The sequence below is a fragment of the Pyrgilauda ruficollis genome, unplaced genomic scaffold (assembly GCF_017590135.1).
Source record: "Pyrgilauda ruficollis isolate IOZ18807 unplaced genomic scaffold, ASM1759013v1 scaffold83, whole genome shotgun sequence".
Taxonomy (NCBI): domain Eukaryota; kingdom Metazoa; phylum Chordata; class Aves; order Passeriformes; family Passeridae; genus Pyrgilauda; species Pyrgilauda ruficollis.
In genome coordinates, this window is record NW_024530266.1 from 2166165 (window position 1) to 2191693 (window position 25529).

At 45.1% G+C, this 25529-nt stretch overlaps 1 protein-coding gene across 1 annotated transcript in view; it reads right to left on the bottom strand.

Moving 5' to 3' along the window:
* Positions 1-10722: 10722 nt before the first annotated feature.
* ERBB4 (erb-b2 receptor tyrosine kinase 4) overlaps positions 10723-25529 on the bottom strand; it is a 572997-nt gene continuing 558190 nt past the window's right edge. The window contains exons 26-27 of the mRNA XM_041487708.1: positions 13129-13420; positions 10723-11258 (exon numbers count right to left, since the gene is read on the bottom strand). Coding sequence (XP_041343642.1) covers positions 10822-11258; positions 13129-13420 — 729 coding nt within the window. The 3' untranslated portion in view covers positions 10723-10821. The remainder of the gene's footprint in view (positions 11259-13128; positions 13421-25529) is intronic.

Consider the following 25529-nt stretch of genomic DNA (forward strand, 5'->3'; position numbering starts at 1 on the left):
TGGTGGCTGCACTGGAGGCTGGAGAGGGCTCAGACTCAAACAACAAAACTCCAGATGAGTGAGGAGCAAAGGTCTGAGCTGTTTTTGATGGTTTTAGCTCCTTTCTGGACAACTTTTAAAATAATTTTTGTCCCAGGAAAGACCAAGCTTTGACTGCAGAATAGCAGATTATATATTTGGGACAGGCTGGAGGGAGCAGGGAATGCGCTGGTGCTGCACCAACACTCCAAAACATCCCTAGGAACCTTCCTGGGGGGAACCTGTGTACAGAGCTAAAGAAAAAACCCAAATGAGAGCTCCCCCAATATCACAAACCCCAAAAAGCACCACTGCCCCTACACCACCCTCCACCAAATTTTAAAAAGGACCAAGTAAATGTTTTAGTTGACTGGAGCCATAATTCTCCCAGTAGTTTAGCTGGCAGTCATTCAGTGATGTGGTTTTAAAATGCCTCAGGAGGACCCATTTCAGGCTCAGCCTTCCTGTGCCAGGAGAGGATTTGCCAAAACAAAGGGATCAGGGAAGAAATCCAGCTTTTCAGGTAAGCTCCCCACTCACTGCCCTCTCAGCACCTCTCTTGGCTCTCTCTCAGAGCCCTCTGTTTCTGCCCAGCCAGAGGGAATGCCTGGTGCAGCCTGTCCCACCACCAGGATGGGCTCCCTGCCATCCTGGCAGAGAAATTAGGCTGAGCAGTGTGTTATAGGCAGGCTAAAGGAGCCGAAGGGAAGCCTGTCTTTCTCTCTCCTCACTTCTCCTGGCTTCTGGCTGCAGCTTCCAAATTGTTCGCTGGCCCAGTTGTTGAGAGTTGATAGGGGAAAGGCTCCTGAACCTTGCAACAGCCTCAGCCTCAGCAGTGGAGCTGAGCTGATTTTTACCTGCTGATGGTTTTTACTTTCCTATTTTACTTCACGTCAGTGCATTGGAGAGCTTGTTTGAAATGAGAGGCTCATTTGGCCTCTTCAGCAGCTTTACAGTCCTTGTGTGGTTTGCAAACTGAGTGCAAGCTTTAAAGAGATTTGTCTGAATTCTGGAGCTGTTACTGAAATTGCTTAAGCAGCCTCTCCTGCTGGGAAGGTCCCAGGCCTTAACAGAGGTGTTACAGTGGCTGCTTATTTTGCATTTGGAGGGAACAAAACCAATTTCCTCAGTGCTCAGGGCACAGGCTTGTTGCTGTTGGACAAAATGTGCCAGCTGGCCAGTATTGCCTCAGCAAACCTCAGTAAGCTGAACACTGAGCAACCACGGGCCAGACTGACGTGTGAGGGTACAAGAATTTCACCTCCAGTAACACAACATGAAACTGCTTGCAAAAGCTGGACTGTGCTTTCCAGTGCCACTTTAAACACCTGAACCTTTGGCCTTTGCCAAGCTACTCTGAATGAGTAGCAGAGGGCTTTAAATTAATATATTTCACTAGAAAATAGGGGATTGATTTACTCTTTCATATTTTGGCCAGTTAAGTAAAACCCACTTGGGGAAAAGAGGTGTGTGTTTGCATGTGTCTTAAAACTTGTGTTGCTCATTTCTGTAGCATTTCTGGAGTTCTATCACGCCCTGTTTTATTGGGAGGATCTCAGTGATGCCAAATCCCCGCACCAGGCACTGGGGCTCCACCAGGGTGTGTGTGTCCCTGGGTGTGCTCCAGCCTTGTGGTGTGTGGCTGGACATGGAAGGGTGGGCTTGCAGCATGGCGCTTTCCCTTCCCCTTCCCCTCCTATGGAAAACAGACTTTATATTCCTGACAGCTCTGAAGTGGGAATGCTTAATTCCACCACCCTGACCCACTCTGAGTGAGTGGTGTTACACACAGCTTGTACTCCTGCTCCCTGGAGGCAGCAAGGAATGCTCCAGGATTCCAGCTCTGAGCATTGTGTGGGGAGTGCTCCAGGATTCCAGCCCTGAGCATTGTGTGGGAATGCTCCAGGATTCCAGCTCTGAGCATTGTGTGTGTCTGCAATGACCTTTCCAGGCTGCTGGGGAGAAAATGTTGAGGCCATTCGTGACACAAAGAGTTGCAATCCAGGGAGACCGGAGTGTTTTAAAATGTGCCTCAAACAGCCACATGACCTTTATGGCTTTCTAGGTGAATTTAAAATGCCTTCCAGAGGCCTGGCAATGGGGACAATGCTCAGCAGCCAACGAGGCAGACTGGGGGCACTGGGACCAGCTGTGTGCCAGCCCCCATGGGAATTAACCCCTGGCACTGGCAGGGAATGGCTCAGTGAAATCTCACAGGTCTGTGTGTGAATTGTGGGTTTGAAATGAGCCACAGTGAGCATTGCACTGAGGGCACCTGGCAGCTCCTGGGAAGGGAATACTTTAATTCACTCTGAGAGCATGGCAAGCACCTCCAATGTGTTTTCCAACTCGATTTAAAGGTGCAGCTGCCAAAGGCAGAGCCAGCCCTGGCCAAGCTGTGGTGCTGGCTGTGAGATGAAGGCATGTAGGTGTGGGGTGCACGCCCAGAGGTGCCTGTTGGCATAATGGGGTACGTGGTTATTTGGGTTAGATTTAATGTGTGCACTGAATTCATGTGTCTAAACACACACAGGCATCATTCCCCCACACTACCTTCCACCCCCAGCAAATAAGCTGGGCAGATAAATCAACACAGCTGAGCCAGGGCAGCTGTGGGTGAAGGAGCTGCAACTGGACACCCAGTGAACGAGCTGGGGCACAGGGCATGGGCACCAACACCTCCATGGGCTGTGGTTTGTTTTAAAAGGAATGAAAAGCTGAGAACTGCACAGCTCTGGGATTGCTGGGGTAGGTGTGTAGGGTCCAGTTCAGGGCCATGCTAGGGCTTTCCATGGACATAGGGAGTCTGTGGCACTGGCAGCATCCAAGCCACCTTCCAAGAGATTTCACTTGTGCACAGAGACTTTGTTTCATATTTTATTGAATTTCATTTATATTAAATTAAAAATATATTTCTGACAGATTCATGTAACAAAAAGGCAGAACAGTTTTCAAATTGTTCAGCTGGGATGAGCGTGGGTTGATGCAAGGTGGGTCGCAGTCTACATTTGCCTTAACAAACAGATAAAGCTCTACCCCAAGGACCATGAGGAGAAACTCTGGGCTGCACACGGGAGTGGGGAATAGAACCACACAAAGAGAAGATCCACAGGTTTCTTCCCAGCTTCCAAACAAGACAAAAGGGAAGGGAAAGGAAAAAAACAAAAGAAAAAACCCGAGAAACCATGAAAAGAAGAGAAATTATGCTAAAATATGTACCTAATATTAACCCAGGTCAGTAATTATTTTAACAGTGTATAATTCCCAACAGCTAAAATATGAGAAAGGAAAGGTTAAAGTAACATTACGCCACACACGATTGGCATACCCTACTGTGTAAGCAAGTGCAGAAAGTCTGAACACACCACAACAGTGCTAAAACACGGAATCACACAGAATGCTGAAAATGGTACTTCTAACCAAAACCAGAGGGTGGGAAGGGACAGAAAGGAAAGGGGAGGAGCGGCTTAAATCACAAGCAAATTACCTATATACAAATCAACCCTAAGGACAATTATGTTCCAAACAAGGGTGTCCACAAGGAAAATAAAAGCAACATTATCCTTATTTACAAATGCAACTAGCTGTGTCTTTAACAAGCTATAAAAATACTATTCACATTTTCAAAGTAACATACAGTAGGTATTGAATTTCTTTTTATTTTTGTTTCAGAAAGGCAGCTAACTCTGAATGCATCACTTTGCAAGAAATGAGTGTCTTCCCCAACTTGCTGACACTTCTCTTCTTCTGAAGGTACTTCATAAGGCAGAAGTATTGTTGTTTGATGTTGTGGCTCTTCCAGAATGTGGAGGACTGACAGGAACCCAGACCACCCCACCTGTGTGTGCTGCTGGTTCCTCTGGGCTGGGCCATGCAGGCACCGTGATCAGGAGTCACCAGGAGCTCAGTGCTGCCTCAGTGTCCCCTGCCAGGTGAGAGCCTTTGATTCCAAGGGGACAGTAATGTCATACCCCGGGCCTGAATTGGAGCCTCTTCTGAAAAGTCAGTGGTTCAAGACCACCAGGTCAGGAAATGAAATTTGGCTATCTCTGTTCTTAGAAAGAGACTTCTTTTCCCCTCAGTTTCCCTTCCCTGATACCTATTTAGCAATTCCAGCTTACAATATTGGGGAAGTAGCAAAAACTGGGCAAAAGAAGGACTAAAACCATTGTGAATAATGTATCAAATGGGTACTGATTTCCATCTTTAAAATGCTATAAAAAATTCCCAGTTTTCTCATTCACCTGCATTTCCCTCTTGCTTTACCCCACCGTAAGTACCCCCACAAGCAGCCAGTACCTACCTCCCATCCCAAATCCAGAGGAACTGTGATTTCATGCATTCAAAGTTAGCTACCCCCTACACAGCTGCTCAGTTAATAATCGACCCATTTAACAGCAGGACCAGTTTATGCTACATATGTCAGAGTACCTTACCTCGAAAGAACAGCATACATATCTACACTTAGAAAATACCAGTCACAGTTCCCTACTGTGGTTATCCCAAAAGGGTTTAGTCTTCAGAGTGCTATGGACAATACAGTGTTTCCCCCCTAGGAGAGCTCAAAGGTTGGGCTGGGGACCAAACTGCTGGCAAACGGTGCTCGGTGACAGCCCATGGCTCCTGTACCTGTGGCCCTGGTCACACCTGGGCCAGCAGCCTGAGGGTGCTGGGCAGGATGCACCTTCACAGCAGGTGAAGGGTTCATCCACAACACTGCTGGAGCGTGATTTCATGGCTTTTTTATTGGTGAGGGGAGAAGAACTGGGACAGAACTACTCACACTGCCTAACACCTCACAAAACTCCCCTTAAAACCTCTCTCTGCCAAGATCCACAAAGCTCACTTCTATAATAAGAAAAAAACAAAATAATCCAGCTTTGATTCCGCTTGTTTCCTATTGGGATGTCCTTGGGCTTCACCCCAAGGATTGCTGCCCCAGACCCCATCTGGAGGACACCCTGGGCAGAAGGTGTCCCTCTGGCTCTGGTTTGGAGATGAGACTGGCCACAGTTCAATCCCCACTAAGTCTCACCACCATCAGTCAGACCTGAACAACCACAAACTTCCCTAAAAAGTGCTCTGCATTGTCCAAACTTAGAGGCAGATCCCAGCCATCACTGCAGCAGCACCACCAACCTCAGCCTCACCTGCCTGTGATTTCCTCAAGAGCAAGGAGCCTACCATTGGAACAAACCACCATTCCACACAGTGTAAAACAAAATTGTGCTAAAATAACATTAGAACTAACATGGAGACATGATTTTTGGACATTTTAGAGTGGTGCTTCTAACCACATACCTTTATTGTTGTTATTTGTTCCCAGTCTGAAAGCCTCATTTGTAACAGTGACATTTTCCACCTTAATAACAAATGCTTAGCAACAGGCAGAAAATAAAAGAGGGAATCCTGCACAGACAGTGGTGCTTCACTGAGGCTACTCTGTGGGACAACTGCAGCTCCCTGCTTGTTGAACATAAGTACTAGAGCCAGCCACCCTGCCTAGAAAAACAATCTGAGCCCAAATCCATTTTTACATAACCCCAGATGAGCTGTTTTGTCAGCAGCAGAGGTCCAGGGTCCACAGGAGTGAGACAAGTGCAACTGACACCTGGAAATGAGCAGGTGCAGAGACCTCATGTGGCACCACCTTTTGAAAAAGCCTTGCCAAAGGGACATTGAGGTGACATCATCCCCTCTGAGGTGCCACCAAACGGGTGACTGAAAACTGCAGGCCTGGCTCCCATTATTCTAAAGCCTCTTTTTCACCAGTCACCCTCGAGCCAAGCATCCTTCCAAACATGTAAACACCTGTCTGAGCTGCACAGTTCTGAAATGCACTTGGGAAGCCAGGGTGGGAGCAGCCAACCCTGACTCATGGGCACTGCCCAGCTGCCAGCCCAGGGCACCTCTGGTGCTCCCATTCCTTCCTCCCTACAGGGCTGGCAGGCTGCAGTGGGAGTGTCCCTGTGTGTCCCTGTGGGTGCTGTCCCTTCTGTAAGGACATGCCTGCCCAGGGTTCCAGGGCTGCCAGGGAAGCACAACTCATGGGGATGCCTCCAGTTATCCTGGGGAATTACATGACCAACAGCCTCATTCTGCCTTGTCTCTTCATCTCCCAGATGGAATAAAGGAGCTCAAACAATCCCATCATTCTGTTAGCTGCCACCATGATGTGCAACACCTACACTGACACACCATTAGACAAAAATAGATTTTTTTTTTCTTTAATATTTGATTTTCCATCCCCAAAACCAAGCTGTATTTCTAGGCTGACTCACCTCACAACTCATACTTCTCCCCTGTGCTGCTCAGCTCTACCTAAAGCTATGGAAAGAGTGGATCCACAGAGTCAGGGCTGAGCTGCTCTTCCAGAGCTGCCACTTTTCTGCCTTCTGGGCTGGGCTTGGTGCAGGCTGAGGGTGAGCTCTTTAGTGGAAACAGGTGTCAGATCATTGCATATGAGCCTTGCAGTCAAGAAGCACATTTTCTACCAACTAAGTGGTACATCCAGGGGTAATACAGCATTTCTTAGTACACAGAAAAGGATTTCAGGGTACCTCAAACAGACCTACATGGTGGCTCCTACTGCAGATTTATTTCCATCTCTTGCTACCTGAGAGAGATAACCTGTTTGAAATATAGTTGTAAATACTCTGCTACATCTGAGCCAATGGCCATGTAAAAAAATCCCTCCTGGCTGTTTTGCAGAAAAAGAAAAATCTGAAAAGATCTGAAGAAGTAAATGTAAAAGGAGTTGGTTTCAGCCAATTATGTTACAGTGAGTCAATTGGCCCCAGCATCTGCTTGCAATAGCCCTCAGGTAGGTAATAACAGCTAGGACAAGTAACACTGAAAGAGATCAGGAGGAAATAATAAATGTTGCTCTCTTTCCTTTAGCAGGTTGCTTTGTGGCCTTGGATAATGGCTGATCCACACTCAGGTAAAAACGTGCTCTTGAAAAGCTGCTCTCCTGTGACACAGGCCATGACAGGAGGAAACAGAACATTTATAAACAGGAGACTGCATTCTAAAACCCAAAACCCTAACCAGATACTTCTGTAGCACTAGAGAGTGAATCACATCCAAAGTAGTTCTGTTGGTATCCTCACCTGCTGCTTTGTGCTGACAAAATGCAGTTTGTGTGTGGATATATGTGCTTTCCCCCCAAACCTGTCATTTATTTATTTTAATTTTATGCATTAAAGACCATGGCTCTCATCTTTCATCCTATATGAATCCCAGCTGAATGCTTGCCATGATTTTACCATGTGCACTTGCCCAAGTGCTTTCCCCAGGCCAGCAGCAATACCCAGTAAGGCAAAGACATAAGCTAGGGACAGCCAGGAGTTTCTGCTGGAATTAAAGCAGCCAAACAGTTCTGCTCTCAGTTTCCCTTTGTTTTTTCTTTAGCCATGATTATCTGTTGCAAAGAGGCAAAACTTGCCAGCTGAGCTCAGAACTTCTCCTGCAGAGGAAAGGGGCAGGGTTCAGATATCTGCTGCTCTCAGGGTGGGTTCACCAGCAGCCTCAGCATCACACAGGCCCATCTGTTGGGCAAGGGGTGACTGGCACAGCATGGAACTCAAGGGTCAGTTTTGGCAACTGCAACTCAAATCAGAAGCTCAGAGAATAGTAAAACAAAACTAAATTGACAAGCTGCAGTGTGTGGAGCTCTCCCTCATCCCGAATCACTGTGTTCATGAAGCCTCTGCCTGTCCTCTGCTATCCCAGACCCCACTAGCATGGCTCTGTGTGGCTCATCCTGGCTGCCAGGCAGAGCCCAAGCTCCTGTTCCAGCTTTCCTGCTGTCCCACCTGCAGGAACGTCTGCATTTCCATGCTACTTAATATATTATAGCACACCCACAGTCAACAAATAAAATTAATAAATAATTCAAGCCTTGTAAGAAATAAAATGTTAAATTGTTAAACCCCACCAGTATTTACATTTGGATTACTCCACGGGCTCGTTTCTAACATGAGCACTACTTCATTACCAGAGAACAAACAGGCCTCACCTTGTGTGAGCAGCTCCATCCCAGTGCCTGGCTCTGGAGGTGTGCCTGCCTCTGCCCCAGCAGCCTCTGAGTTCATCTCCGAATTCAAACGTGTGAGCTGCGCCAGCATTTTATTTTATATTTTTTCTCCATTAGGAGTTACTCTGTTACAAGACCTGTTCAGGGACAAATCAACCTTTCTCCACCTCCCTATGGTACTGCTGAAACAGGACACCCACATTGCTGTGCTGGTCTCTGTCCCCAGGCAGCTTGGCAGCATTGTCCCAGCCTGGCAGACCTTGCCTGTGCACCCTGTGAGCATGCTGTGGGCAAACCTTCCCTGGAGCAGCCACCCAGGCCCTCGTGCCACCCTCTGTGCCCCAGCACATGCCCCTGCCCCCTAAGATGCTGAGGAGCTACCAGAGGCACCAGAATGCTCAGTGCAGGATTGTATCCATCTATCCCATGGCAGGTCATATCACCACAAACCACCTTGGTACCACTTGACCCAAGATCTCCTTTTACCAGCTCAAAGGTCTGTACCTGTTGTTGCTGCTTTCAGAACCTCCAGCTGTGTACTTGATGCACACCTGGACACACCTGGTGCACCAACAGCTGAACCAGCCTTGTGATCACAGTTTGTTTTCCATCTACAAGGTTAACAACCAAGCCAGGTTTAACATCTTTTCACATTTTTGTCAAGCTGACCTACTAAGCTTCAGGTAGCTATTGTTTGTTTCTTACTCCTTTCCTCTTCCCCAAGACTAAAGGTGGCAAGCTGTTGGAATGGCAGGAATTTAGGGGAGGGTGATGCCATTTCCAGACCACTGGTTGTTGCTGGTTTTGTTGCCAGGTTAGGTCACCCCAAAGATCTCAGCCCTAACAGAGCTGGAGCTCATAAACTTAAATACTGTTGCATCACCCAAGATTGCCATCCACCAGGTATTGTTTCTTCCCTTTAAAAGCTTTGATGGATAGAGACAGGAAGATCTCCAAAGGTTCCTTAAGATGTTTGGTGGGAAGCAGGCTCACAAATGCTCTTACACACACAGTGTTGGTGTGCCAGGAGCAAGCCTTGGTGTCTCTGGCCCTTGCACCTCCTCTCCCAGCTCCATCTGCCCCAGATCAGTAAAAATGTCCAGAACTCTGGTTTGAAAGAGATTTCCAAAGAGGAGCAGGTCAGGGGATGTCTACCTAAAAACTGAGGTTGATAAAAGCAGAACTAAGTGCAAGGAGACTGACTCATACTTATTTACATTTTTGACAGAAAGCTCTGCAAATCATGCACATTTTGACTTCTCAAACCTCATATGCACTGTCTTCTGTGCCAGAGTAATCCTCCTTTTAGAAAAATGGTATTCTGTACTGTGCTGCGAGCCAGAGCAGGACATTTGCCTCCTCTGATCCTTTCCAGGGCTTGCTCTGCTGTCCTTCATAGAGCAGCAGGAAGAGCTGGCTGCTCTCTCACTGTATTCTCTGAAGCAGTCACTGCATCGGCCTCTCAGAAGTGGCAGACATTGTTCCAAAGACTTGATTTGCTTCATTTTGGCATTTCCACAGTCATCCTTTACAAATAATTTATATTTCTTTTTTAATTTAAAATTATTATTTTGTATTTTGCTGGTCACTTCCATATTGCTTCATTCAAAATCCAGAAAACAGTTCAAATAAAATCAGAGGTTAAGTGCAAACTAACTTTCCAGTGAACCGCTATGTGCGTTTTCTCCAGTCCAGTGTCTGTCTTCCAGTTTAAAGGACCCTTCCCATCCCACCCCACAGAACATCAAACTCTTCAGTTCTCTGTCTTGTCCTCAGTGTTGCCTGACAGCATCTCCAGCTCCCTTCATGACCATGAAGAAGAAAAAGAGGGAAGAATTAGTGACAATCTTTTGAAGTGTTCATAGCCAGCAGGTATAAAACAGGAAAGCAAAGCTTTTGGCATACAAATCTTCATTTCTTGGCCTGGTTTTTAGCTTCAAATGAATATATTGGAGGTGTGGTCTTGTTACTATCTTCTGAAAGGTGTTTTGTGTTTAAAGTGATTGTTGTGTTGGCACACATACAAAAATGGTCATGTCACATACCAGTTCTGAGCAGGAGTTTCTGTGGCTGGGAATTGGCACAAAATCACGGTGTGGCTCAGAAGAGGGGCTTAGCTGTATGTGGGAGTCACATCATCATTTCTTGGAAAGCCACAATGAAGATTTTAATGTTTTTGAAAAGCTATGTTAGCCATTTTCAGTTGCTGGGATAGAAAGTGTTAGAGAAAGAAATTGGATTCTCAATCTCAATTACTACACTATCACACAGGATATAAAAATTGTCCATTTTTCACCCTGATGGAAATTGCATGGAGATTTCCAGGAATGCTGTACAGACTCTCATCAGTTCCTGCTGAAAAAAATCAGCCTTTCTGTGACTTTCCCTACAGTTGAATCACTGAGAACGAGCTCAACAGCAGCACTGCCTCTGGCCTTTCCTAGTACCACCTGGCTTCTCTGGGCATCCAACCCCCGTGTCTGCCAAAAGTGGGAAAGGCCAGGTTGTACACTCCTTCTTTCAGTCTCTTTCCTTCCTTCCTTCCAGGCTCCCAACCCAATCTGCAACCAACTCCAAGACATCCTTTCACTTAGAAATATCAAAAATGAGTGAACTGGCAAGAAGAGGAAGCTCATGGGAGAAAGAGAGGGAGGGAGGGAGGGAGGGAGGGAGGAGGGTCAAGGGCAGGGAGAAAGGGGGAGCGAGAGAGTACGAGTGAGGCAGCTAGAAGGGGTTGCCTTTCCACTTCAATGAGAGCACAGCCACTACACCACGGTATTCCGGTGTCTGTAGGGCGGCGGGGGCAGCACAGTGCCAGGCTTCAGGGAGAACTCAGAGAGGTATTCAGGATTCTCTGCCACTATGGGCCGGATCCGTCCATTCTGTTTGTAAAAGTATTTTGTGCTGTACTCCTGCAGGTAGTCCGGGTGCTGGAGGGTGCTCCGTGGGGGCAGGCTGTGGTTCCAGTAGTCTGGGTTGTCAAAGGCCTTCTTGGCTTTCTCTGGCAAATTGTTCTTCAGGTACTCGGTGTTTTCCAAGGTGTTGGCGAAGGTGTTGAGGTACAACGGCTCGTTCACGTACTCGTCCTCTGCTTTGGGCTGCCCGTTGGGAGCACTGTGGTACTCTGGGTTGTCCACAGCTTGGAGATCTCCATTCTTTCGGCGGGAAACAAATGGGTTCTCTTCCACTGGGTTCAGGTAATCTGAGGAAAGATAAAAAATAAGTCAGCCTGGAGTGGTAGTAATCCATCCGTGTAGAAGAACTTGGACTAGAGCACCCTCCTCCCCCTCAGCCATTTTAAGAACTCCAAATGGGATCAGGAGCCAACTGTGTTGAACACACACTTGTGAAAAATGAAGTATTTACAAGCTAAACAGACACCTTGGAAGACTGACTTATCAAACACCCTTGCCAACTAAGCTGCAGCTCTTACTGAGCCACAGCCCCTGTGCTCCCCTGGACTTCCTCTCGCTGTATGATCCACAGACCCAAACACACTGAATGACTTCAGCCTCTGCAAACTTGGACCTATGAGCAAACCCTCTGCTCTGCAGTCCTTCCATCCAGAAAACTCTATAGGAATCTTAGCTAAGGCTCTATGCACAAAGCCTATCCCCAAGGGCTAACTTTTAAGACAGCTTCATTTCTAACAGAACAATTTTCCTGATTAAAAACCTTCCATCCCTGAAGGACAAAGGGCCTTGAAGCATTATGAAAAAAAGGTTATAGAAATGAGCCCTGGAAAGGGAACAAGAAAGCCTTGAATCAGCTGCAAAACGATGGAGCAGGCTACAGTTGCCTCAAATCACTTGCTGTGGATTAACACCCCATTTCCAGCAGCACAGTGCTGCTCAAGGGCTCTGCACACACTTCCACAGAGAGTCCTGGTGCAAGGGGTCACCTGGTTTCATCCAGAATGGGGCCAAAACTATTAGAGGCAAAAGATCAACACCCAGTGAACACCTCTGAACCCACACCTGTCACTGAATATGAGCTGAATAGCAGGAACATGTGTTTTTTTAGTGATGAGAGCCAAGCAGTGCTTTGATTTGAACCCTGCAGCTGGCATGGAACACACAGTGTGTGGCCACACCGTGACAACCCTGTGTCTGTGCCCAGGGGGTCAGGAAGGAGCTGCTTTCTCTCCTGAGCTGCTACTGCCACATCCCTGAGGGCTCAGGTGGCCCCTGCAGAACTCGGAGGATCCCCAGGGTGCACCTGTATGGGTACATAAATGTGGGCTCACACTGAAAGCAAATCACTGCAAGGGAGGCTCCCACAACTGCTACTGCCATGGGTCAAGCCCCAGGGCTCCCTCCATTCCTCCATCATGTAACACAAAGGACAAGTGACTTCCAAATTCTTAGCAAACACACCAGTGACTTGTCATTTACATTTGCATTTATTAATTTCTTTAAAGCTAATGCAAAGCTTTGGAAGCAAATTAATAATGACACATCCCCTTACATCTAAATGACTGCTAACATTACTTAAAGTGGAAGAAATGAATGAGGGCAAATTAGGAAGTGCAGCACGCTGAGCAGGCACAGATTTAGGCAATCTTCCCCTTGCAGTGATACTCTCTTTAAAGCACATCTTGTTCTTTCAATCCTAGACTTCTCTTGGGTATAAAATGCCAGCTGTGTGTATCAGTTCTGTGATAGGTTCAATATGACATTTACCAAGCACAATGCCAAGAATAAGAAGATCAATAAACAAATCAAAGTTGGGACTATGGCTGGCTGAAGATAGATCCTTTCCTTGGAAATAACTGAAGATTTGTGTTTGGGTAAGAAGGGGGCTTGGCTTTTCTGCACTTCTCTTGTTATTTCTCCAAAAAAAAAAAAAAAGGGGGACTTACTAGCTTTGACATTCTGGCACACTTGAGCATTTCAAAGTAGAAAATTAAGGAGAGAAAACCAAATCCCCGTGTAAAGGAATATTATCCTAGTCAGAATGCTTCAACTTGATAGGTAACTAAATAAAGCCATTTTTGATGAAAAGCTGCTGATGTAAAAAGAAGAAATGCAGCCAGGCTAGACCAGCAGCCTCTCTGGAAAGGCAATATTTACCTGTTTTGGGTTTGTCTCTCATCGGTGTCATGTACCCATCCTCATCCAGCTCTCCCCGCACGACCCGCTCGGGAATGAAGACGGTGGGGTCAGCGCTGTACCTCTGGGTGCTGCTGTCCTCTTTTGCCAGGGCTGCCACCTGTTTCTGCATCGTGCCATTGCAGCAGGAGTCTTCAAAAATCTCTGCTGTGGCCCCTTGAGCAGCTGGGGCTTCTGGAATGATGCAGCCCGGAGCCCTGTATGGCATTGGCACCTCGGCAGTGTAGCCGCCATCCCGGTACACAAACTGGTTCTGTTGGAAGAAGGAACACACAGCATGGGAAAGGAGGCTCCAGAGGGGAGAAGCTTCAACAGCAAGTCATGACTGTGCCTGCCCTGCCCATCCTGAGCTTCCAGGCTTTGGTGTGGACCCACAAAGCATCCATCTGCCCAGCAGTGCTCAGTGGGGATAGAAATGGGGCAGGCAAACTTGTCTCTTACTAGGCATGTGGAGGCTGGACACACACAGCTGCAAGAGGTGAAGGTGGTGTTTCCTCTTCTAGTACTCTGGCTACCTCCCCTGACTTCTGACCAAAGCCCTTTAAACCTCATGTTTGGGAAATCTCTTCCTGACTGGGGATAGAAACCACTATCATCTCTGTTTATTCTGGGTGATACTTCGAGTGTGTCCTGTGGTGGGAATCATGGGGTCACCCACACCATGTGGAATTCCATCAGGAAGTGCATTTCAGGCTGCTGAACGGTGTTTGAACCTCAACTCAATGGTTTAACTCAACCTACGATTTTGCTTGTTAGCACAGACATGCAAGGAACTTGCATCATCATGGCCTACAGAAAGGAAGGAAAGATGTACAGATCCATCCAAGCCTTTCACCTTTCACCTTTTTCAAGAAAAGCTGTCAGAGTTTTGGGTGTGGGTCCTTAAGAGTTTGCACACGAATCCAGGCTGAGTCTGGAGATCTTAACTATTTGATTCCTTATATGTACACTTCATTACCTGGTTTTGAGTCATTTATGCAGGAGAAGAGAGTTTGAAAAAGAAAAAAAATAGTGAAGAAAGAAGGAAAGCCTGAAAGATGAAGGCTGAATGTGAAATACTTACTCCTGACATAGGGGTGTAGGCAGGAGGAGGGCTGTGTCCAATTTCACTCTAATAGGAAAGAAAAATGGATGATGGATACATAACAAGAGGCCACATGAACCAAACAAGTTACATGAGCTGTATGAGCTAACTGGGAGAAACACGCACACCAGTCAGACTTCCTGACTGGACCCAAAATTCAAATTCAGCCAGGACAAATGCCTCACCCCCAACAAGAAGCTGTGTGTCTTAGAAAAGCAAGTCTTTTACCAATAGGCTTGACTTCTGCACACAGGGCTGTACCCCTCTGCCAGTAAAAGTTTAGAAGATTAGCAGCTTTAAAAAAATACTGTTCCAGGATGGCATTATGTGTCTGTGGGCTCTGCTCCACCCTCAGCACAAAAGGCCAAAGCCACTGCCCTATCTTTAGCTCTTCTTGGCTGTGACTCTAATATTTAAATACATCCTCTGCAACTACAAGAACACAGTAACAGGCCCTCTTAGCACAGCCCTGTCCCAAGATGTCACCAACAATGGACTGCCATTAATGTGTTGCTATTTTTGCTGACAAGAACATTTCCAGTCAGTGGCTGCCAGCTAAGATCACTATAATTGTGTTTTTTCATGCCTCCCCTTTAGTGCTGTACTAAACATATCTGTCTTGCAACACCCCTTACCACAGAACCTTACACATGGCTCTTCTCCACCACTGCTGTCAGCACTTTTTTTACTTCTTTACTGTTTTTCCCCATGAGCTGATACCCTGTGGCCGCTGTTCCATTAGAACAGGAGGCAAAGAAAACAACCGTGGTGCCATTTAGTTGGCTTGAAAATTTAATATAAATGTTTAAGTGTGCTTAAATTGACTGGTAATTGCAATGTGCGGTCATAATTTTGTAGGCTTCCAAGATTACCCTCAGACAACTCTTATTGGTCAGGACATGAATCACACTGTGAGAAGAAAATATGTTTGGATTTTACCAGGTAGAACATTTTGTTTTGTATGTGAAATGCAATTTACTTTGTTGATTTTTGGCGGGGGGGGTGGGGTGGAGTTGTTTTTGCATTTTAAATACTATTTTGAAAAAATCAGCAGGTGTTGCTTCACTGAAAAGCTCTAGAATTTTGGATTTCTGATTCTAAAAGTCTCACTGGAATTATCATCTCTGCCTTTTTGAGACAGACAGAGACCTTAGTGGCTGGTTGCTCGAAGACCTCACTACACAAGCCTACTTTAGAAGTCTCAGCTTGTATACTAATAAAAAAAATAATCAATCCTAGCTCCCTTTTGATGCTGTAATGTGAGTTATACCCATTAGCTGTGGAGTGCACACATCCATTGACAGGGGAACTCATCACAGCCCGGAACGAGCTTCACTTCTGTAACTGCCCACGAGCAGCCCTCCCCAGAAATGCCCAAGATTTCATTCTGTACACCACATGATTGAATTTTAGGCAAAAACGTGACCATGCAGAGAAGGAATGAAATCCAAGAAAATGTCTCCTAAAGCTTTTTTCCAAGGCCCTCTTGTACAAACTACCAGTGACACATCAGCTGTTATAACAGCCAATATTTGTGTAAAATGAGCCCTGATCCAAGAGTGGTAAATAACATTTCTGTGAATATTGGCTTGTGTTATTGCTTTCTATTCATTAATATAATTTTCCAATTCCTTGCTTCTAAAATCTCCTGAAGGTAAATATCTCCTCCTTTATAGCAGGGACATAATATTTTCTGGCTGCATCTTTAAACTGCAACAAAATCAAAGCCTTGTCGTGTCCAGCCCCCTTGCTGCTGCAGAACTGGTTTTCCTGGCCAGACACAGAACTGCTGACAGGATTGCACAATCACTGCTGTTCCTTGCTCTTAAGCAGCCTGCTAAACTCTACACAGGACTGAAAGATTTCTCTCTGCTGAAGGCAAGACTTTGGCAGCATGAATGTACACACACGTTTGAGCCCACTCTGATACTGCTCAAAGTGCATAAACCCAGCTCCCTCCTCCTCTCCTTCACAAAAAGCACCAAACACAGAGTAGGAGTAAAACACTGCAGCCTTGCCACTGGGATGCTGCTCCCAAGTCCTGTGCAGGGGCATCCTGTGCTCCAGGCCTCAGGCAACTCAATGATTATCTGCTTTCAGCAAAAACTGGCAACACTTCTTTGTACCACTCATCAGTCCTGGGCTGTGTGCCCCCCAGAAACAACTCACTCTCCTCTTTCCCCATAAACTCTTGACCTAATTTCAAACCAAGGGAGTTTCCAGGCTCCAGTCACCAAACCAAAGCTTCCTAAGATAAGAGACCTTGCTGCAAGCACCACAATTTCTGATTTATGGGAGTGGATCTGAATAATATTTGGGATGGTCTGGTGAGGCTGTAGGCAGAGCACACAACAGTGTCCCACCAGCCCCCAAGCAAATTCCAAGGGAGCAGCCTGGTATTTTACAACTGATCCAAACTGAAATTCAAATAGGAAAGACCATTCCAGGAGAACAGCCACCTCTGCTTGGCTGCACTCCTGCTTCCACAGAATTTGCAGATTACTCTGCCCTGCTCCAGACAGCAAATATTTCTGAGATGAAAATCAAAGGGAAAAACATGCACCATGAGATCACTGTGTAATGTTCAATGGAATGCTGTTTGTGCAGTAATTGCTGGAAGGCTTTGCAGACCTCTGGGGGTTTCTGGTCCCAGCCCCTGCTCAGAGAAAGGCCATGTATAAATAGAAAGGATTTGATGCCTCCCTGGGCTGTTAAGGTTCAAACATATCCGTCCCTATGGTTCACAGCACCTGACACAAGTCTGGCATTCCCTGGCCATAAAGTTGGGGACTGGGGAATCTTTATGGGAAATGATGATGTCCCAGCCCCTTTTCCAGCAGTACCTGTTCTCAGAATGTGTCACATGTTCTAACTTAAATGTTGATCACAAGTACAGAAACAATGTAAGCATCAGTTTGCTCCAGTCTCCAACAACTGCTGCTTCCACCATCGAGATACAAAACATCCAGCTTAGATCAGAGAGGGGAAAAATAAATAGAAGAAACAAAGATTAAGTCTTTTTCTACATCTGAATTTTTTCTGGTTTCTGTTTGCCAGAGGACAGGTAGGATTTGCAGGCAGCTTGGGCTCTAACTCAGTTCCCATAGGCTGAGATATGCCAGCCATGTCCTGGCAGAATGGTGGATTTAAGACATCCCTGAACCTGTCCAAAGTCAGTCTGGGTGTTTCACTGGCCCCCTGGGTTCAGCTCAGTACTGACCAACTTAGCTTCAGATAAATCATCACTCTTGAATCATTTTCTCTCATAACAACTGTCTGTTTTCATACTTGTTAACTCTTTTAGAGCAGTCCATATGGATTGGGACACCCAAACTGCCTTCTAGGAATAATTTAGTCTGGACTGTGAACAGTAAATGGCATACATCACAAACAAAATCTTGGCATGGGAAACAATATACCCATACACAGCACAGAGAATTTCCTGTGCTGTTACTGGAAAATACCAGATATAAACCATATATTTTCAGTCTAACACTTCACCAAGTAGAGAAGTCAAAGATGACAATCCTGCCAGTGAAAATAATCGCTTAAGAGATGCCGAATTTGGACACAAAACTCAGTATCCAGCTACACTGACAGGAGAAGGTAGGGGAGATGCTTTTCTGTAGCCTGCTCTCTCTGAGCCTCATACCCAGGCTGGAAATAAAAGCATTCTGCTGCATGGCACCAAAGGCTTGGAATGCCAGCTGTTCTCTGGAGCTCAGAAACCTGCATCCCTCCTCCACCCCACCTTCAGAGAGGCTGGCAAACGGATTTCACCTGGCACAATTTGCACTTTGATCTGCATGACACAGGGATGGAGATGCAAGGATTCCCTTTGCCTTTTATTTGCGTTAATGCATCTGAGTGTCAAACAGAGAGCAGAGCAGGAACAGGGACAGCTGGCATTGCCTATCTTTTCCTTTCCATCTCTTTGATTCCCCCATCCTTCCTGTCACCCATGACTAGCTTTCTGTCACACTCTTTTTTAATACACTCTCCAAGACACTTTACAGTAAATGGCACCTTTTAGCACTGAGCCAATTCCCCACAATTTGAAAGGGATGAGGTACCATTTCCCACCTGTTCTAACAATTCCCTGTGGGACAGAGGGGTCAGCACTGCTCCTGCTCCTGGGCTGTCCAAAACACAGGAGCAGCAGCATCTCCTTTTCTGTACAAACCTCAAGCTTCAAATCCCAAAACAGGCAAAGGATGGAGAATGAGACCAAAACCACAACATGCCCATGATTTTTTGATTGTGACATGGAAGACAGAACATTTTTAAAAAATAGAAAAAAGAAAGGCACAAAAGAAAGTTGATGAGCGATGCTGGGAGCAGCAGCAGCCCCCTCCTATGTGCATGCTGCACTGCCATCTTCCCCAGCCTTTTTTATACAGTAATCAAAGGATATTCTGAGCCTCTCAAAATGCCATCAGCCCTCATTGAGAATGAAATAGAGCACATCTCCATCGAAGCCTTTACAGCAGTAATCATTGCCACATGCTGGCCTGAACAGGGAGCTTTTACAGACAAAGATGAGTTTTAAAAATAAAATAAAAAAGCCTTCCTAAAATCTGAATAGAAACTTGATGATAATCTCCCAATTTTATTATGCAAGGGGGAAAAGAAACCCATAATTGTGCACTCTTGGTCTCTTAAAGCAAAGAATAGGCTTCTTGATGAAATACTGAGTTGATTTAGAGCAGGGCTGAGGTTCTGGTGGCAATAATAGTCTAAAAGAACTAACCATCCAGCTGATTTGGATAAAATAATCATTTTTCAACATTCTAAATCTACACTTCATCTGTGCCTCCTCCCACTTCTCCCAACTGCATCTTTTGGAGAGTCTTTTTATAGCTTTGAAAATTATTTTCCCCTCCCCTCCCGCAGCATTCAACAAGGATGGCAGACTCTTTACTCTGGCTAACAAAGGGCATTTTTTAGGCTGTGCTGGCATTTAGCTCCATTTCATCTATGTTTAGAAAGTACAGTATTTATTTACAGGATGCTCTCTAGTCCTCCTGCCACTTGGAAGTCCTCCCAAAGCATTATCCCAGGAGTCCCACTGCCCTGGGACACTGAGCCCTCTCCACTTTAGGGGCCAGACTGCTGTTTAAGTTGTTAAGCTGCAACTCCCTGCAGCTCTGCTTGGTGCACTTGCAAATCATGCCCCCTTGTATTTTTCAGGTGCTTTTACTATTTTAAGAAAACCACAAATAGTGTTCCTCACAAATGGATATTTTCCACTAACAATTTCTGTTTCACATCTTGTCACAAAAGAAAAAATTTTCTCCCGGCTCTCATAATTATTTCCTGACTCTCAGTCCACTTTCCCATCTACTGAATTATGTAGAGTTGTTTAGCTTGCTGTTTTCCAAGAATGCCTCATCAGTGCAGTGTAAAAATATTTATTACTTACTCTTTTTGTATCTATTGACTTCTTCTTTTCAGGATAGAAAAGAAAATGGATCAGCTGTGAGCTCTCTTTACTGTTAGCACAGCCAGCAGCTATTCATGGATCAAGCAGATGCTGCCTGATTTTAAACCAGTTTATATTAAAGCTCAATGAATTTACATGTCACACATCAGGGATGGAAGCAATGCACAGCTCCAGCTCTCCCACCAGTTCCACTGAGCTTACAGAAGGTACTGTGAGGTGTTGGCTTTGTTATTAATCCATTTTACAATTTGTAGAAGCCAAAATACCATCCAGTTCTTTAGGAAAGTCTCTAACTCTTTATGCCTTTTAACTCTTTAGACTCTTCTCTGACTCTAAAGCTATATGCCTGAATACAGAAGCCAGAAAACAGCTGCAACATTTTTAAAAGTCCTGTTTTAGGGCACTTCCCTGCAAAACCATGAGTTAATTTGACCAGTTGGTCCTGATAATCAGCTCAGGCTGAGAAGGGTTTACTCCTTGAGAGATATCACTGATTTCAGCCAGCCTGGCTGCAAAGCAAGAAACTAATTGCAGTAAAGCACTTTCAAAGAATTCTCTCTGAAGACCCAGGAATTATCTATTCCATTTGAGTCTTCCATAGGAATTTTCTTCCTTTCTCCTCTAGCAAGACTAGCACATTTTAAAAAGCACATATTTAAATAAAAGGTATTTAAATACACCAGTTCTAGATACACATATTTTGTAAGAAGCTTTCCTTTTTATGTAAAATATTAAGACCAAAATAATTTTTCATGCAATATATTTTATAGTGTATTTTTGCATGCTTATTCTCAGTACCTCTTCACCCTGAGCAATGAAATTAGGCTGACTGGTATTAGTCTGGGTTCCTCTCCTGCTTTTCATGGACAAGGTTGGCCTGCTGCTATCCACACTTTCAACAAAGACGAGAAACAGACCCAGAAGAATTTTCCAGAACAAAAAAAGTAAATAGGTAAAATACTTGTGGTGGTGTGCCAGACACCAGCTAAACACTAACAGCTCTGTGGAAGTGCTTAATGCAAAAGGCAGAGCAGAACAGACAGGAGCCTCCTACCACCAGAATGTCATTAAAACTTAGGAAAGCAGAAAATGGGCATTGGAGCTCTTGAAAAGGAGTTGGTGGACTTTCAGAATTAATCTAAAGGTCTGAAGGCAGAAAATGCAGGAGTTGCTTAGACTTTCCTAGGGAAAAACACAAAATGTAGTGTTTAGCAAAAAACACACAGAAGGGCTTCATGCAAACTTCTCCAAGTAATCATGCAGTTTTAAAGAAGCAAGAGAGCTGATACAGAGTTACTCAGTGTAATCATCTGAAACACCATGAAATGCTTGAATCAATGTCTAGTTCATTTACAAGACCATCTGTTCTGGCATTGGAGATTTTATTCCCACACTTGCATAAGGAAGTGACAGAGGCAAAAAATGACTACTAAGAATTTCAGAGTGTTTGATCACCTTTTAAGGAGTAGCAATTAAAGAAAAGGGATAGAAATAGCTAAAGAAGACCACAGCCTGACAGACTGCCCTAAGAGGTATCAAATTTAGGGGAAGATTTGGTCATATTATTTTTTGGGAAGATACTGCAGAAGCAAAAAGGTGGCAAACACCACAAACAAACAAAAAAAGGACATCTGTGTTGTCATCATTGAACAGCAAACACATACAAATGGTAATATCCTGTTTAGCCTATTAAGCAGAAGAATCAGAGAATCACAGAATATCCTGAACTGGAAGGGACCCTCAAGGATGATCAAGTGCAGCTCCTGGCCCTGCACAAAACAACCCAAGAATCACACCATGAGAACCAGAGATTTCTGATAGCTGGCAGCTCCTCAGATCTACCACAAAAAATTGTGCATGGCAGGCAGGAACAGGATCCAAACCCTGCTAAACAGTCAGCATTCATTGCTAAACAGTCAGCATTCATTGAGACTGTGATGTATTTTCCATCTTACCTGACACAATCAAGACAATCTTTCTAAAAGATAAACTCTACCTCAAACAGAATTTCTGCACTTGATGCAGAAATTAAGAGACAAGAGACACTTGTCTGTGCTATGCCAGAAGGCTGGACAAAATGCTTTAGTGGCCCCCACAGCCTGGAGGTCTCTTCACATACATTTTGGATTAACTTCAAGACGAAGCAGTTTTGCTGCCATCAGTCCCATATGGCCAGGACACACCTGTAGAAATGACTTGGGCAGGGACACCTCATTTCCTTCTCCTACAGGAAAAGAAATGGGGAGCAGGTGCTGCTCCGCCCTGGACACAAGAGGAACCATGGTCAAACCACAAGTCCCTCCTGGCTTTGCCAAGGGGCAAGGATGCTGCACTACCAGACCTAAGGCCACGCCAGGACTGCAGCAGTGGCACACCAGGTCCTGCTCAGAGAACTGAAAACTGGCTCCCAATGTCCCACACTCTGCTTTAGCCAAGCAGGATAGTCTCCATGGGCATATGGATTAGACATCTCTGAAAAAGAAAAAAATTGCTTCATATTTAATTGCAGGGTTGGCAGGTGCTTCCATGATGTACAGTGCATGGAATAAAATTACAGGGACAGCATCAATAAACAGTAGAGACAGTTTCCATCAGGAATTAGCCAAGGATTAGAGCAAAAAGCATCGTGGGGCACACAGAGTGCTTGCTGTATTAGCATTATCTCTGCACACACAGGACAGCACTCATTACAAATACCTGAATGAATCCTCTAATGGATGGGAATGCAGGACACTTGAGCACTAGCTGGGGTCCTGTGCTCATGGAAACACTGCTGAGGATTCAGCTTATCTCTCAGAAGCACAGAGCTTCTAAAACTCTATTTTTCTAGAGTATCTCTGGACAGTGGAAAATAAAAACTGGAAAAAGGCAGAGACAAAATTGCAGCTGAAGAGTTTCAGATTCAATGAAAGAATTCAATTTAGCTTAGGATGCTAATTTTTATTTAAAAGCTGCAGCAGTCTCAGAGTGGACCTCACAAGAGAGGCCAGTGTCAGAGCCTGTGCAGGGCTCTGCTCCCAGCAGCACAGGTAGGTCCCAAGGACATGCCAGCAGGGATGTGATGGAAATGCTGGAGCTGTGTCTGAGCCTTGCAGCTTCATAAATCTGTGCAACCCCTGGAGGAGGAAGGATGTGAGACTTCCTGGGGAGCTGGCAACTTCCCAGAAGCCTTCCCTCTCCCCAGTCTTCTATCCAGGGGCTGCAGCACTGCAGGTGTTAATGCACACCCAAATAGCACTTTTCTTCCCATGGGTGGGAGTGTTTTACACAAGTCTCCTCCAGTGCTGCCTCTCCCACCAAGAAGCTGCAAGGATTTAGACCTGAGACCACCACAGGGCTTTCCTGAGAAAATAAATGCTCCTGTTCTTCCTTTATTCCTTGGTGGGAATCAGAAAAACAGAAATATCTACAGACACTGAAGAGTTTAATCTGCAGCCTTGTAAGGAGCTTGGATTGATGCAAAAATAAAGTACACAGACATTAAGTAGAACAATCATAAATTTATGTTGCTATAGCTGTAAGTAAGAATATGCCTTAAGTAAGAAACTGTATTGATAAGATAGTGAAGGGTTTATAATGCAGAGGTGTGGTTGTACAGAGTAGAAGAGAGGTCTAAGAACTCTGTAGAGTTTTCTTGTACTTATAGTTCTTAGAGAGTGCTGTAAGTACAAGTTCTAACTTCTAAGAGTTTAGAAGTTATAATTGAACCATATGAGTGTAAGTGTAACAAAAGCCTGTTAGACAAAAGTATCCACAGTGCAGTAAGAATAAGTAAAGGTGATAGGTTAGAAAAGCAAAATACACCTTGTGGCAACTGTTCATTAGATTAGAAAGTTATATATTGTCTAGTAACAAAGAACTTGTGACTGCTTTGAGCTGTGGCTGACTGCTTGCTCCCTTAAAATCTCCTGGCCTCTGAGACTGGTGTTTATCTGAGCAAGAAATGGTTCTTAGCCCAAAAACAGTCCCATCCCTTCATTACCAGCAGCAATGATGATATTCCTTGACTTCAAAGCCTACGTGTGAGGAGGTTTGTGACCTGCTTGCTTTCCTCCTGCCTGCCTCTGTCCCCATGGAGCTGTGCTGCTGCAACATTCAACCAACACTGCCAGCACACAGAAGGAGCACGGTGCCCTGATGGACTCCTTGGCCACTAAACCTGCCACTGGAACAGCTAAGGTGGGACATACAGCATGCTTCTCATTCCCTGAAAATGTCATGGAGACCATGTAGCTCTTGTCTGTGTGTTTTACTTCACCAAGCTGCCTCACAATCTCCCCATAAAATGCAATTTGCCAGACACAGTGAACACAAACTACCTCAGCTGTATCCTTTCATTTGGTGTCCATGGCTGCAGCAGCACCACAATGAGTTTGTGCAATATCAATATGCACTATGCTAAACAAGCATAAATCAGAGACTATCCAAAGGAAACACCAAGACAGAATCAGACAAGTGCAGATAGAGAGCTCTGACAGCATTTCAGTTCCATGTGATTCCTGTAGCTGACATCCATCTGTACTGAGCTATGCACAGCAGATGCACTATTACCTTAAAGGGGTGATTGTGTTATGTTTAAATCAATCTTCACTAAAAGAATAGTGAGTGTACTGAGAAACTGACTGCTTCACAAAGGCAAAAGAAATGTATGTGGCTTTCTGCACACATATGCTACCTCCAGAAAACACCTCTGCAAAGGAAACCAGGAGTGCAGGGCTTCCAGCTCAGCCCTCTCTGACCTCTCTGTCTGATCTGGGTCAGACAACTTGGCTCATAACCTGCAAACTTTTGGCAAAAGGTAATTCCAGCTTTGTTTAAATGTTAGATTGTAATGCCAGAGAAAAGCTCCCAGCAAGTTACTGAAACGAGCATGTAGTCTTGCTACTGTCATTAAATTGAATTGCAAAGCAAAGCTCCCACTGTCTTTAGTGGTACAAGATCACAGTTTCAAACCAAGATGGGAAATTGTGAGCTGAGGAAAGGAGATGTCACGTCAAGAATGTGATGGAGTTTCTCTGTATGGCAAAAATAAGGCCTGGGGTCTTCTTCTGCAGCTCTGCTGAGCTCAAAATCACATGTGTGCAGGCAGCTGAAATGGTGTGCTTTGAAAAGGCTTTGTGAAAGTTATTTAAAATTTCATGTAATAACACCACCACTACTAATGATAATATTAGAAATAAATGCCTGTGTTTTCATTCCATGAATATCCCAGTGACCATGCTGGCCTGCCCAAATAACATGCTGTAAATAAATCTTTCAGAATATTAACTCTCGGATTTTTTTTGGAATCCCCTCAGCTCTAGTGGGCTCCTCAGCTGCGCTGGTACCAAAGACAGAGGGCAAAGGGAGCTGTTGAAAAAGCAAGTACATTTTTCTACTAAGCCTTTCATCTTTTAAATGTGTCCCAGTGTTTCCAGCAAATATGGGAGTGGGATGAATATAACAAAGCCACTGTGTCAGAGCCTGCCCTCTCAGCCCCGTGTTGGTTTAAGTGGCAGTACTCCACTGTGGCAAACGGAGCTCCAGTGATTTACATCCCTGTGACAATAAGCACCTTCCAAAGGTAACTGCTGTCCTTCTCTTCTTTCCTCAGAAGTCGGCAGGAAAGGAAACAACCCCTCCAGAGACAGCTGGTAGTAAAGCTGACTTATTTCAGATCACCATCAATTCACTCTTGCAGCCACAAAAAGAAAGTTTCTCTCTTATTGTTAAATTGTGCATTGTCCCTACTTCACTGTCATTCAGTGATGCAAGAGAAATGCTACATGAATCCAGACATCTCCAGTTTCCTTGCCTTTAAAACAGCACCAATTTCCTTCCAAACTGACTATTAAG